This window comes from Gallus gallus, chromosome 1, assembly GCF_016699485.2.
Source record: "Gallus gallus isolate bGalGal1 chromosome 1, bGalGal1.mat.broiler.GRCg7b, whole genome shotgun sequence".
Taxonomy (NCBI): domain Eukaryota; kingdom Metazoa; phylum Chordata; class Aves; order Galliformes; family Phasianidae; genus Gallus; species Gallus gallus.
Window position 1 is genome coordinate 1,895,392 of NC_052532.1, and position 13,289 is coordinate 1,908,680.

General features: G+C 42.9%; 1 protein-coding gene across 8 annotated transcripts in view; it reads right to left on the reverse strand.

Moving 5' to 3' along the window:
• Window positions 1-5,841: 5,841 nt before the first annotated feature.
• The window catches only part of LRGUK (leucine rich repeats and guanylate kinase domain containing), a 49,157-nt gene continuing 41,709 nt past the window's right edge, over window positions 5,842-13,289 (reverse strand). For 5 of the 8 annotated variants that reach the window (XM_040663456.2, XM_414995.8, XM_040663464.2 and 2 more), the window contains 2 exons: window positions 7,575-7,744; window positions 5,842-6,606 (listed from right to left, as the gene is read on the reverse strand). In XM_040663456.2, the coding sequence (XP_040519390.1) occupies window positions 6,470-6,606; window positions 7,575-7,744 (307 nt within the window). In that variant the 3' untranslated portion in view covers window positions 5,842-6,469. Of the gene's footprint in view, window positions 6,607-7,574; window positions 7,745-7,775; window positions 11,294-11,313; window positions 12,762-13,289 lie in introns of those variants that run through there. The other 3 variants (XM_025153161.3, XM_040663478.2, XM_040663469.2) reach the window with 3 other exon arrangements.

Below are 13,289 nucleotides of genomic sequence, written 5' to 3' on the forward strand. Positions count from 1 at the left end.
TTGCCCAGGGACCTGTCCAACCTGGCCTTGAGCACCTTCGGGGATGGGGCATCCACTTTGGGCACTTCCATCTTGCACAAGGGAAATGCAGTTAAAACAATAATGAGCTACAAATCTGTGGTGCCTACAGAATGGTGGGGTGGCTGTTTTCCTCCTCTGCAGCCCTAATCCGTGACCACCTGTCTTGTCCCCTTGTGTCAATCCCTTTTAGCCTTAGTTCCTACTGTGGGGGAAATTGAGATCTGGGGGCTGAGTGCAGGAAGATGGCAGGAGAGGGAAAGGGTGGCCATGGAGAAGACTCCTATTTAATTGCATTTATAATAAATGATATCCACTAGCAGTCCTAATTGCACTCAGGTGGGTGAGTTGGGCAGCCAAGTCTGGACCTGCGGAGTTGGGCAGCTGAGGTACCCATGTTCTGGACTTGGGAGCATGGGTCAGTTTGAGCTGGAACCCCAAATCAGTTGGTGCTAAGGACACCAACAGGATTTGAAGACCCCAAACAAGACCCATTGGTTGCTTCAGGCTCCTGGAAATCTTGTCCATGCTGCACTGCTTCACTTGCCATGGTTTTATCCCCTTAAACCTCCCCACCTCACTGCATCAATGGGCGTACAACTCCCAAGCAGTTACCAAGTATTTACATTTCTAACTCAACAAATCATCTTTCCCCAGACTCTGGCATTTAATAAATCCTCATTGGCTGGGCACTGCTTTCATCAACTCAACATTTCTGTTACTAATCTTTACCTTTCATTAAATTCAGACTTGCGTTTATTAATACTTTCAATCTGTCCTCACCATGGCTCGCCATGGTGGGATGGAGAAAAACAAGGGATATTTTTTTTTATTAAAGTGAGAGGGAAAGTCTTGGACTCCATTGGGAACCTCCATGAGATCTCTGTCACTTCCAAGGTGTAAAACACTTACTCCCAACACTAAATTAAATGAGAGGGGAAGGAGAGGGATAAAGATGTCTCTGTAAATCACTTGGAGCCACACAGTTAGTTTCTGTTCAGCATCTTTCATTATTGCAATCATAAATCAGCAGCTGAAGCCCAAGAGAGTATGAAGGTGAGATTTATTGACATGGGAAACCTGGGAGAGGAACAGCTCGGAGGATATAGAGCCATTATTTTTGCCTCCGGCATGGCCCAGGGTCGTGGATCTCTTCTGGTCCCCTTCCTTCTCCAAAATGTGCTGGAAAATTTTTGTAATTATTATTATTTTCCATACAATCATAAGCAAGTTGGCTTCACCCTTCACCCGCTGCTCTTTCTGAGCAGCTGGAAGAGGGATGCTCTGACCCTGCATTGACCAAAGGACAGCAGTGCAGGGAATGCATGTTAATTTACCCCTTGAAAGCCTGAGAGAGAGGAGGCAAAGTAGGAGCATCTGTCAGAGCCACACAGTTGCATTTCCCATGGAGGAGCTTGGGAACAGCCATGGGAAGATGCATGTTGTCTTCCATGCCCAAAGGGTTAACCCTGCTTTGAGTCACCATGGGTGGAAATAATCCCTGGGCTGATAGCTGCCCAAAGCTCAGCGCAGAGGTGATGGTTGGTGACTCCTTGAACCAACACAGGGACAACAAAATGTGATGTAAAGCAGAGATGTCTTCCATCAGGACCAGAGAATGGTTGGGTTGAAAGGAGCCTTAAAGCCCACCCAGATCCAACCCCTGCCGTGGAGTGGCTACCCTTACCTGATCAGGCTGCCCAGGGCCTCATCCAACCTGCCCTTGAGCACCTCCAGGGATGGGTCATCCACAACTTCTTTGTGCATCCTATTTCAGGGCCCCCCACCCCCAGAGAAAAGAATTTTATCCTCACATTTCACCTAAATCTCCCCTCTTCTAGTTTAAAACCATTCCCTGTTGTCCTGTCACTATCAGACCATATTAAAAGTAAAGGAAGGAGAGCAGCACAGCCCTTCATGGTCTCCATGGTTGACTATTGGAAGCCACAACACATAGGATTAATGCAGGAAAAAACACTCCAGGCTCCTTCTGAACCAAAGGAAATCTCTCCTTGTCTTGATGTCCCCTGGACAGGAGTGGCCTCTGTGATGGTACCAGCAGGGAAGCACAGGATTGCCATGTGGGTCCAAAGAGAAGATATCATGTCTAGAAGTACCTTTGGCACAGGGGATTTTTCACCATGGAGCTCTCGTGCCTCTGATGGACATTGATTTAAACCTTCATGCTTCTACTTGCTCTGAGGTATAAGCGGGGAGAAGCAAGAATGATAAAAATGTAGGAACTGCCTCCCCCTCCTCCCCACAGCAAAAAAGAAATTCAGACTCAGCAACGTGGGCTCTTCTCTCTCCACCTTACAGGAGACAGAACAAATATCTCAGAAGCTTGAAATATTTCAGTAGGGTTACCAAAAGGGTATGTCCAAGCAGTAAGATTTACTGCAGAGCCCGTGGTGGGTACCAAGAAGTGTTTGCTTAAGCTCCAGCTCCAATTGAATGGGCACTTGAGTTGGGTTTGCAAATGCAGCAATGTGGCAACAATGGCTTGGAAACAGACCCAACACTGCTGGAAGAGCTGGAGCTGTTGAATGTGTGTGGGGTGAGACCAATAAAGGACCCACATGGGCCTTCTTCAAACCCTTTTTTGGCTCTCCCTTAAATGAGGGATGCAAAGAGAAACGCGGTCAGTTGGTGTAATCACACCGTGCAACAACTTCTCTCACCCCCACTGCTCTACTGTTAAAAAAAAAAATTGTAATTCAGTTTGACAGCTGCCAAATTAGCAGCATATTATGCAGCATATTCAATTAGACAAGCTCCTGAGGGAGCAGGCAGAGCTAGCAGGGCAGCCAGCTGCTGCTGGGATGCGACGCAGTGCTTCAGTAAGGTATTTTTAGACATGGATGTGGGCATTTGGCAGAGGAATAAGGATCCCTTTGGTCAATCCAAACCAACTCTTCACCATCTGTTTCCAGACAATGTTTTAAAAAAGAAAAATAAAAAGGTGTAGCTGCTGGCTTCACAGTAGTTCTCACGTCAAGCCTCTACCAACCTGTATCAGTGAGGTTAGTGGGGGAGGAGGCAGGGCAGTGATGGTCCAAAAGTAGCAAAACAAATAATTTTGTGCCCATTTTTTTCCCAGGTCCAACTGGCTAATCTGGGAAGTGGGTGCTGGAGAATTGAGCCAGCACTTGTCTCCTGCTCTCGTCTTCCACCAAGTCTCCACCCGTAGCTGCTTGCCCTGGCTGTCTACATTCTCATGGTCCACGGAGCATCTCCACCTCTAGCACTCAATGTGCTCAGCAATTTGCAGGAAGAAACACTTATGGACCTCTGGAAGCCTTTCTTGAGGTGTAAAATAAACTTTTAGCCAACAAATTTCATATCCCCTCATTTGGGAGGAGATCTGAATTAATACACTCTACCTGATGTCTATCCGACACACTCATCATTCCTTAATTCAGCAACTCCTTGTTGTACAGCATCCACATGGTCCTACCCCACCCATGGTTACTCCTACCATGTTGCTATGGGCTTGGTGGAGGAATGGGGATAACAGAATCATAGAATCATTAAGGTTGGAAAAGACCACTAAGATCATCTGGTCCAACCATCCACCTACCATCAATATTGCCCACTAAGCCATGTCTCTCAGTGTGCCACAAGTCCACATTTCCTGAATGCCTCCAGGGACAGAGGCTCTACCACTGCCCTGGGCAGCCTCTTCCAGTGCCCAGTCACACTTTTGGAAAAGTTTTCCTCCAACATCCAATCTGAAGAGCTGCCTTCAACTTTCCAAAAGTTTCCAGTCTTCTCCGCTTCATCTCAAAGATCCAACACTCCATCCTTTGAGCAAAGGCTGGTAAAGCCTTTTCCATTCATGTGGCAAAAAGCACCAATATGGATTTTATTGGATGCTGAATGTTTTATTTTTTTTTTTTTTAAAGGGAAATTAAACAGCTTGTTATGCTCCTCTCCCTAAAATTCAGGACTCGGAGACTTGTTTGACTATGACTAACTTAAGGTGTTACTCTGCTGCAATCCAAACACGCTTTCTGCCAATGAAAAGAGAATTCCCTAAAACAGCCCTGCTTTTATCTGCCAGCCTATAAATAAAAAGGCACAAAGTTGCAAGTTCTGCACTTTCAGCCAAAAATAAACCTTCTAAACTAAGAACACTGAACTGCAAAGCTTCACAATCTGCTGAACAAAACGTAAATATTGCATATTGGCAATCCAACAGCACTGCTGCCTTCTGAGTGGGCCAGATGTTCCACGCTTCAGGGTGCAGTGGGCAATGGGCAAGTCCACATAACATGGTTTTTGCTGGGAATCTTGTAAACTGGGTGAGCAACTTGGTCTGCAGACTTCTGGGAAGTGGGAGGAAAGCAAGCAAGAGGGCATGGAGGTAAAATGTTGGGGAGGGAAGGCAAGAAATGGTTTCAAACCAGAAGAGGGGAGATGGAGTACAGATACAAGGGGAAAAAAATTATGGTGAGGTAGTGAAGCATTGGAACAGGTCGCTTAGAGAGGTGGTAGGTGCCACATCCCTGAATACACTCAGGGTCAGGCTGGACAGGGCTCTGGGCACTGATTGAGCTGTAGGTATCCCTGTTCAGTGCAGTGGAGTTGGACTAGATGACCTTTAAGGGTCCCTTCCAACTCGAACAATCTATGAAATTGAATATTTGGCTGAGTTGGCTTCAGCATGTTTTTTACCTGAGCTTCTCTCTGGTATTTTTAAAATCCTATGGTCTATTTGCCCACTGGGGATGAGTAACCCCATGGAATGTCCCATATTTGGAAGTATTTGACAGCTCAGGGTCCAGTAATTGCTTGCAAACTGGAAGATTCTCTTCCAGTTATGTTATTCTGATACATGTTCCATTATTATCTGATACAAACCCAAGTAAGCCAACCAAAACCCTGAAGGAGACACTGATGTAGCTAAGGTGCCACCCACCACTGCCCTTATTTCCCAGACATACAGAAATTAGTGTCCAGGAAAAAAAAAAAAAAACAAACAACAAAACAACTGATCCATCTGCACTGCCTTCCTAATTTAAGCAGCTCTGTTACCAGGCTCAGGTAGGAGGTGAGATCACCCCTGGCTCTGCTGCGTGCGAAACACAAGGTACCTTGTACATATTCATTAACCATGACATTAGCAATACTACTATCACCTGTACAACAGCACAAACTGATGCACTGATCAGCATCCATGTCAATCAAGCGTGCAGCCGGTCGTAACAGCCAGGATAACATCTGCAAAGGTATTTATAGAGACAACACAGCCATGCAGAGATCTGCTGAAGATATTGTGACACTGTAGTGGCAGTCAGGAACTCACATGGTTGTGATGCCATGGTCAAAGCCATCAAGGTTCAAACTCAGCTACTTGAACTCCTCCTGAACCCAGCAGAGTAGCCCTGCTTTTTGTTCTGCCCAAAAGTGGTAACAACTGGTGCTTCTGAAGGGCTGTGCTTCAGCTTGAGGATACGGCCAGCTGCAGTGTGGAAAGGAAGCTACTTGATAAAAGGCTGAACTGTTTTACAAGCTTGCCTGGAACTTAAGGTCAGGGTATCTGCATCTACTCATTACTTACTTTGCTCAGTTCATCCTATTTAAACAACATAACCACTCAGCCACATTCTGAACAGGCACAGTGAGATACAGCAAAGCTGTTCCATGGACACAAGTCTGCACGGTGGCAGTGAGTTGTATCTTCTTTTATGCATGCAAAGGCTACTGAGGACCTCTGTAATGTAAATAGCAAACAGCCTTCTTCTGGGTAGGCTGCTCAGGTAGAGGGCCACACTATCTGTTCTATAAATGGATGGCAGTGGAAATTAATCAGGACATACATCAACTCAAGAGTTTTATTTGTCAGTGCTCTGTTCCGCATATAGAAAAACAAATCTTGACTTACCACCTCAGCCAGTTCTCAAAAATCGTTAACTATGAGGTTGCTTCTATAAATACATTTGCAAATGAAATAATTATGTCTCCTCTCTTAAGAAAACACATTTTATTTAAAAAAAAAACAAAAACCAACAACTTGCAACCCGTTTTCACTACCAACAACCCTCAACGTTTCACAAAATTGCTCTTCAAAATAATTCACTAATCCTACAGCACAGGCAATATTACCAGAAGCTCTTACGCTTCCACACCTCAATTAAATCTATAAAATGAGAGGGGGAGGAAATAAATAAATTAACAGAAGATATGGACATGTGGTGGTGAGGAAAAATTCTACAGCATTTCCCAGCTGAGAATGCCTGGGGAAATCATTTCTAGCATTGGGAAACACAGAAATTACTTTTTAATAAAGTTATAAATAAATAACCTTTTTGGAGAGTTAATCAGAAATGGGTTTAGAAATAATCTTTGATAGACTTTGCTTTGTCAAAGAGAAGTTCTATCAGATTCAGTACTGCTGTTAGACAGAAAGCTTCAGTGTGATTGAGACCAAGATTCGTAGCAGTGGCCATCAAGGGTTGGTGCTCTTTCGCCCAGATGGGATTGGAGGCAGGACAGGTTTGGAGTTGGTGAGCTGAGGCACATGGGAAGAACCAGTCTTGGCTTTGCTGTGTTTTCTCTCAAGATTGTCACTATGAAGTTCAGTCTCTGCAGAAATTATAAATAAATAAGTGAGGAAATGTAAGAGGTACTGATTTTAATGAAAAGTCAGAATTTATCACAAAGTGCATCTCCAGCTGAAAATCCTGTGTTTTGTAGGGGAGAAAGACTACTATATGCAGGTAGTCTAACAGCAATTCTAACTCATGTAAACAGAGGAGTAACTTTATGTCAAAGCAGCCATTATTTTGAATTTCTCCTTAAGTTCACTGCTGCATTAAGCATGTTGCCTCTGCACCGTGATGATGCTGTCACGTCATTACGTTGCTTTTTGTGTCATTACCACAGAGGCACAAAGGCTGCCCTATCACCCAAATAAAGCTAGTATGGAATCATAAAATTGTTTGAGATAGAAGAGACCTTTAAAGGCCATCTAGTCCAACTGCCCTGCAATGAACAGGGACATCTACAGCTACATCAGGTGCTCAGAGCCTGCTCCAGCCTGACCTTGGTTATCTCCAGTGATCAGGCATCCACCACCTCTCTGGGCAACCTGTTCTAGTGCCTCACCACCCTTACTGTAGAAAACTTCTTCCTTATGTCCAATCTAAATCTCCCCTCTTTGAGCTTGAAACCACTTCTCCTTGTCCTGTCACAACAGACCTTACTAAGAAGTCTGTCCTCTTCTTTCTCATAGCCCCCCTTTAGATACCGAAAGGCTGCTCTCAGGTCTCCCTGGAGCATTCCCTTCTCCAGACTGAACAGCCCCATTGCCCACAGCCTGTCCACATAGGGGACGTGTTCCATCCCTTGGATAATTTTTGTGGCCCTGCCCTGGACACGTTCCAACAGATCCACGTCTCTGCTGTACTGAGGACTCCACATACCTGTAATATCTGATGGGTAGTTGGACTAAATGACCTTTAAAGGTCCCTTCCAACTGAAACAAATTCTATGATTCTATGATCATTATAGTAAGCATAAGCAAGACTGTGACTTTGGAATAAGCTTCAAACCTTTCAATCTGTCCACTCCATTTTCAGCTCCCCTTGGACCTTGATGCTGAGCTTCAGCAGCTTCAGGAAGATGAGCAGGGGGAAGAGGGCTCCGAACGGGCAGACCTTCAGCCACAGGTGCACCAGTTGAGTTTAGAAATAGTCTGCTAGCAGGACCAAATCCTCTGCAGCCGAGAGAAGAAAATGATCTATGTTTTAAAATAGTGAGAAAAAAGCATATACACCAAGTCTGGTACTATTACTAATGTTGCAATCACACAGCTCAACCAGAATTCAGAAATGCATGCCAGTGCTTATCAGTTACATAAAGATTTTTCACACATTACAGTTCTCTCAAAACTTCCAGTGCTAGCAAATAGAACTACTAGCTCTCTCCGTTTTCATTTATCAATTTAACTAATTAATCACACTAAGAGTCGTTACAAAGAGGTTCATGCCACACAGTGAATCAACTTCAGAGAATCACAGAGTTTAAAGTGGAAAGGACCTCTGGATCTATCTAGTCCAACTCCCCTGCTCAAGCATGGCCAACTAGAGCAGGTTGCCCAGGACCATGGCCAGATGGCTTCTGAATATCAGATCTGAGATCAGAACTCATGGCTCCTTATTTGGAGTCTGATAGTGTTAGGATAGAGGTTACGGTTTTAAACTAAAAGAGGTGAGATTTAGGTCAGATGTTAGAAAGATGTTACTCAGAGGGTGGTGAGGAACTGGAACAGGTTGACTAGGGAAGACGTGGATACCCCATCCATGGAGGTGCTCTAGGCCAGGTTGGATGGGGCCCTGGGAAGCTTGGTGTGGTGGGGGGCAGCCAGGATCCTTTCCAACCCAACCATTCTATGAGTCTGTGATTACCAAATCAGACAACAGACAACAGCTTCTTTTGGTAAGTAAAATAAAATGGGAATTACCTTGAAAAGAAGCAGTTCTGTAGTACTCCAGTGACAACCTGGATCACAAGTAGCCATTTACCAATGAGCTAGAACCAAGGCACCTCTGACCTATTAGGTGTCTTACAGAAAAACTAACCCCCCAAAAAATCTGAGTGGTCTGAGACCCTTCATATTAAGGCAAAAATGACTAAATGTGACAAAGATAATGACCAGCCTTATTCTGGTATAGGCTTTCCATTTCCATCTATATAATATCAATTTACTTGAAGAAAAGTGAAAGGCCCTGATTGATATGGAGAGATCAATAACTACCTCTTTAATGTTAAACCGTAACATATTTCTGGAGCAATGCCTAAGACATTTGATAATGTCTGCCTTCATATAGAAAGCACTGTTCTGATCAAACTGATTCATAGACATAATGAATCTGTGAGGAAGCTCTAAGATTACCCACCCTGACCTTATTCATAGTGCAGGCCAAAAGAATTTCATCCTCTAATTCTTGCAAGATGCATTATACCTTGTGAGAATACTGTGATCACAGCATTCCAAGGAACAGGGAGAGAATTTCTGTGGTATTTTAATAAAACCATGCAGTGAGAAGAAGGGATCATGAATAATGAGATTAAAAAGTGTGTTACTCCCATAAGAAACAGGTAATTATCTTCTAACTAGAGGTAGCGTAGAAGTCTGTGTGATATTTTCTACTGCCTTCAAGGTAAAGGGATATTACATTCTGTAATGAACTGAGTGTTTGTATCTTCCTCTGAGGTCCAATTGAATCCAAGGCTGTTCACCCAACACTGAATGCTATAGCCCTGTGCTCAGCCCGAGGTGTAGTCCCATTTTAGCTGCCCCTAATATGCACCAGACGTAACTGTGAGAATGATAAGAAATCATGAGCAGTGAATCCAGCTTCAGTATAAAAACAGCTTGGACAATTCAACAATATCAAAATCCAGCATACTTGGTGTTGAAGAAACATCTTCACTGCTCTTCTTCCTAGCTGTTCCTTTATAAAAGAGCATAAAACAAGATAAACTGTGGGAAGTAATTTACCTACCACTTGGCAGGAGATGACTCCTGGGTGTAGCAGTAAGGCAGGCGCCCAAGCTCTCCTCAAAATAATACAGATAGGTTACTGACAAGAACCCTACTAATGCAGCACTACAGCAGAAATCTCTGTCATGTAACACGTAAGCAAGCAACTCACAAAATAAAAACTAAATTACCAGCATCATTATCCTGTGTTGGTTGTAATTATGATTTCTCTGTGAGGAAATCGTGTTTTTGATGTAGCACCTTCTTCCACATAGGGAAGTGGTGTAAATTATGACAACTGCAGTCTTGCAAGCGTAACCCATGTTTACTTGTGGCAGCAGACAAGCACATTTGTCTTAAGATACTCAATAATTCTGACTAAGGTGTTATACTGTGATAGCTCTGACAGCAGCTATAACAAAACTAATACAGAGGAAGACTGGGTGCTTCACTAAATGCCTCCCTATTATTTTAGTCTTAGCCAAGCAGTGAGTTTTAATAAACCTTGACATGAGGCTTTACTGTAATGCTCATTTCCTTATTTACTTGCACAGAGTTTAGCAAAAGGCTTCTCTAGTACAAACATCATGGGAAATGATTAAGGTTTCTTGGAATGCTACTCAGAATAAGCAAGCAATCAAAAAGTAAGTGGAGAAATTAGAGTTTAAAATCTGCTAATAATCTATGTCTAGACCTTCCCCATGACAGAAAACTACCACATGTGAGTAGGTATGTGCCCTAACTTCAAGCTTTTGCCTCCACCTCTATTTTCCCATCATTTAAATGGAAAGGAAGTGAATTTAAAAAAAAGGACCCGAATACCCCATGGAATAATGAGATAAATGGAGTCTGTATGCACTAAACACAGATTATATTAGTAATGAGTAGAAGACTAAAGCCCTGGACTGCTACACGTTCTGTTTAGATTACGCTTGCACTGGACTGCCAAACCCTAACATACATCATTGCACGTGTTGGCATAGTATATCAATTGACAGATATTCTTCATTTGATTATGTTTTGAGATAGCTCCTTGCTAAATGCACAGTTCAGTTATGAACTGTGTTGAGGTTCTGCCTCCTCTATCAAACTTACAGATAAAGGTACAGTAACAGGTTAAGAATTTTCCAATCACCAGCTCACTAGTTCCTAACTCCACTCTGTATTTCACTCCTTCTCTCTTCTCCTCACCTTGCTATGCTGTAACCAGATTATTTTAATAGCTGGCTTACGCAATAGCCTTACAAGCACCTCTACTGGTACAGTGAGTACCTCTCTAGAATGAGAAGTAATGGCCTTAAGCAGTGCCAGAGGAGGTCCAGTTGGAAATTAGGAAAAATTTATTCTCAGAAAGTGTTAAGGCATTGGCACAGGCTGCCCAGGGAGGTGGGGAACTCACTGTCCCTGAAGGTGTTCAAGAAACATGGAGATGTGGCACTGAGGGACATGTTTAGTGGGCATGGTGGGGGTGGGCTGATGGTTGGACTTGATGAGCTTAGAGGTCTTTCCCAACCTTAATGACTCTATGATCCTATTTGCAGTCCCAGCACCCTAAGGTTTCTGCCCATGGAGCACCATAAGGGACATCACAAAATCCTATTAAGAAAGATCTCAGCACTGAGAAATAAAGCAACAAAACTGGGACCTGGACACAATTGCCCAGTAAGATGTCAGACTAATCTGCAGACCCTGATCTTGGCAAACAATATTTGCTTTATTGCCTGTTCCTGGAGGTCAAAACATTCATGATCTTACCCCTTGTTGGTTTTTTTAATTTTACTCTTTCTTCCATTCCAAATGTGAAAAGCATAAAATTGGGAAAAAGCAAAAGAAAAGATTAAACCACCTCAATATTCAGACAAGTAAAATCACTACAGGTTTTACTGCAGAACTTCAGAAGGGAGGGATTATTTTTGTCAGTATTTCAAATGCATCTACACAACAGCATTTCCATCAACCATTCCTATTAGAATATTTATTCCAAACTTTCCTTATTTCCCTTGCAAAAGAACTTGACAACATGACTCTGTACAGTTTTGTGGTAGGCCTTGATGCATGCACAGAAAATGAAACAGATTAGCAGTTTGCATTTTCCCTCCTCACAGTTGTTTTTCCACTGTGTTATTAACAGTGCTAAATGAAAACACTGCTAAAGTCAAAACACCAAAATGTGGTGGAGTGGAAAGACATATTTATTCCCATATGCGAAGGGTGAGACCTTTACAACTCATCATAGCTTCACACTCATTTGAGTTATAGGTCTTGCCACTTACTGGTAAGGACAGATGATGCATAATCCCTCTGCAACCTATTATGCACTCAGTTTCTCTCATATGCTCACTCAGTTCCCCTTCAGCACACTCCACTGTGGCACAAATACTCAGGACAAATGAATCTGCAGAGGCCTACAGTTTCAACCTCTTTACAGCATGCTAATTAACTACTTGTAATTACAATGGCAGGTAGTACATCGCATAGAGGGAACTGGCAGCCTCCCTAGAATATAAAACGAACAAAGATTTTTTTTTTTTTCAACAGTAAGTTTATCTAAGAATTCTGCTTCAGTAGATCAAGTACAAAGTGAATATGTTGGAATCTTACAAAGATATTAGCATTTCTCATTGCTTTGACTTTTGTGAAAAGCTGTCTAATGTGTGTTTGGGTTTAGTTATTTAATGCAGTGATTTTTTCACTTAAAACAAATAGTTGGAAAATACATGGTATGGGTGTTTTAATACATCAAGATGGTAGCCTGGTTTGCATGGAGTGAGAATAAGGTATCAGCTATGGGATTCAACCCATGATCTAATTCCAGCTTTCCAACAGCCATACAACATAGACATGAGCTCACAGTTGCAGCTTTCAGATGAGCTTTGCATAGGTTCATAAGAGTGAGGAGAGCTCATTTTAAGGTGGCCCAGGGCATGGCCACAAGTGCACACCCACTTCCATGTGTGGATGGGGGATCTGGCGTGTTATACTGCACTGGGTCATGCTGTGTGGCATCCGGCTGCTTCTGTGTATCCCATCTGGGCATGAGATTACAACAGATGGCCAGAAGAGGGGAAAAAAGGCTTATTCAGGATTCTCCATAGAAAAGCTGCAGTGTCACTTGCTATAATAGTTGGCAGCCAGAGCTCAGACATTCTTATGGAACAGGACAATGAGAGCCAGTCACAGCCTTCTTGGCAGGATGGCAACGTGGACTTGCAAAACTAGTCAGCAAAATATAGCTCCCTTCATAGCAGGATGCCTGAAAGACAATGTAGATGTAGCCTTTTCAAATCTTTTTTCCTTCTCTCTCTACAAGCTTTATATGAGATAGGAGCTGTCTCCTTTCCATACCTTGGACCCTGTTTAGCTGTGGAACATATATATGAGGATGCTCATCACTCATTGGATGAGATATGCCACATAGCAACAATGACTGAGTAAGGAAAGGCAAAAGTACCACAGAGGATCCTGGCAGGGTCTGCTGTTACCATTGATGAGAAATGAATCTGAAGACTGTGCTATTACTCAGAGCCTCCCAAATGGTATTCAGTATTAACTACGGTAATCCTCTAAAGAGGATAAGAAATAATTCTGATAGCAATATCTGGCAATTTCTCTAAAAAAATAGTTGTCACTGAAGTTCTGTTTTTCTATACCTGGGCCAAGTTTCACTCAGCATCATTTCCCCTTCAAATATCCTGTTAATAGAAAGCTCAGGAAATTCTCCTTTTTTTTTTTTTTTTTTAATGAATTATGGTGTCTAAATGAAACCATTCCTGTGAATGAC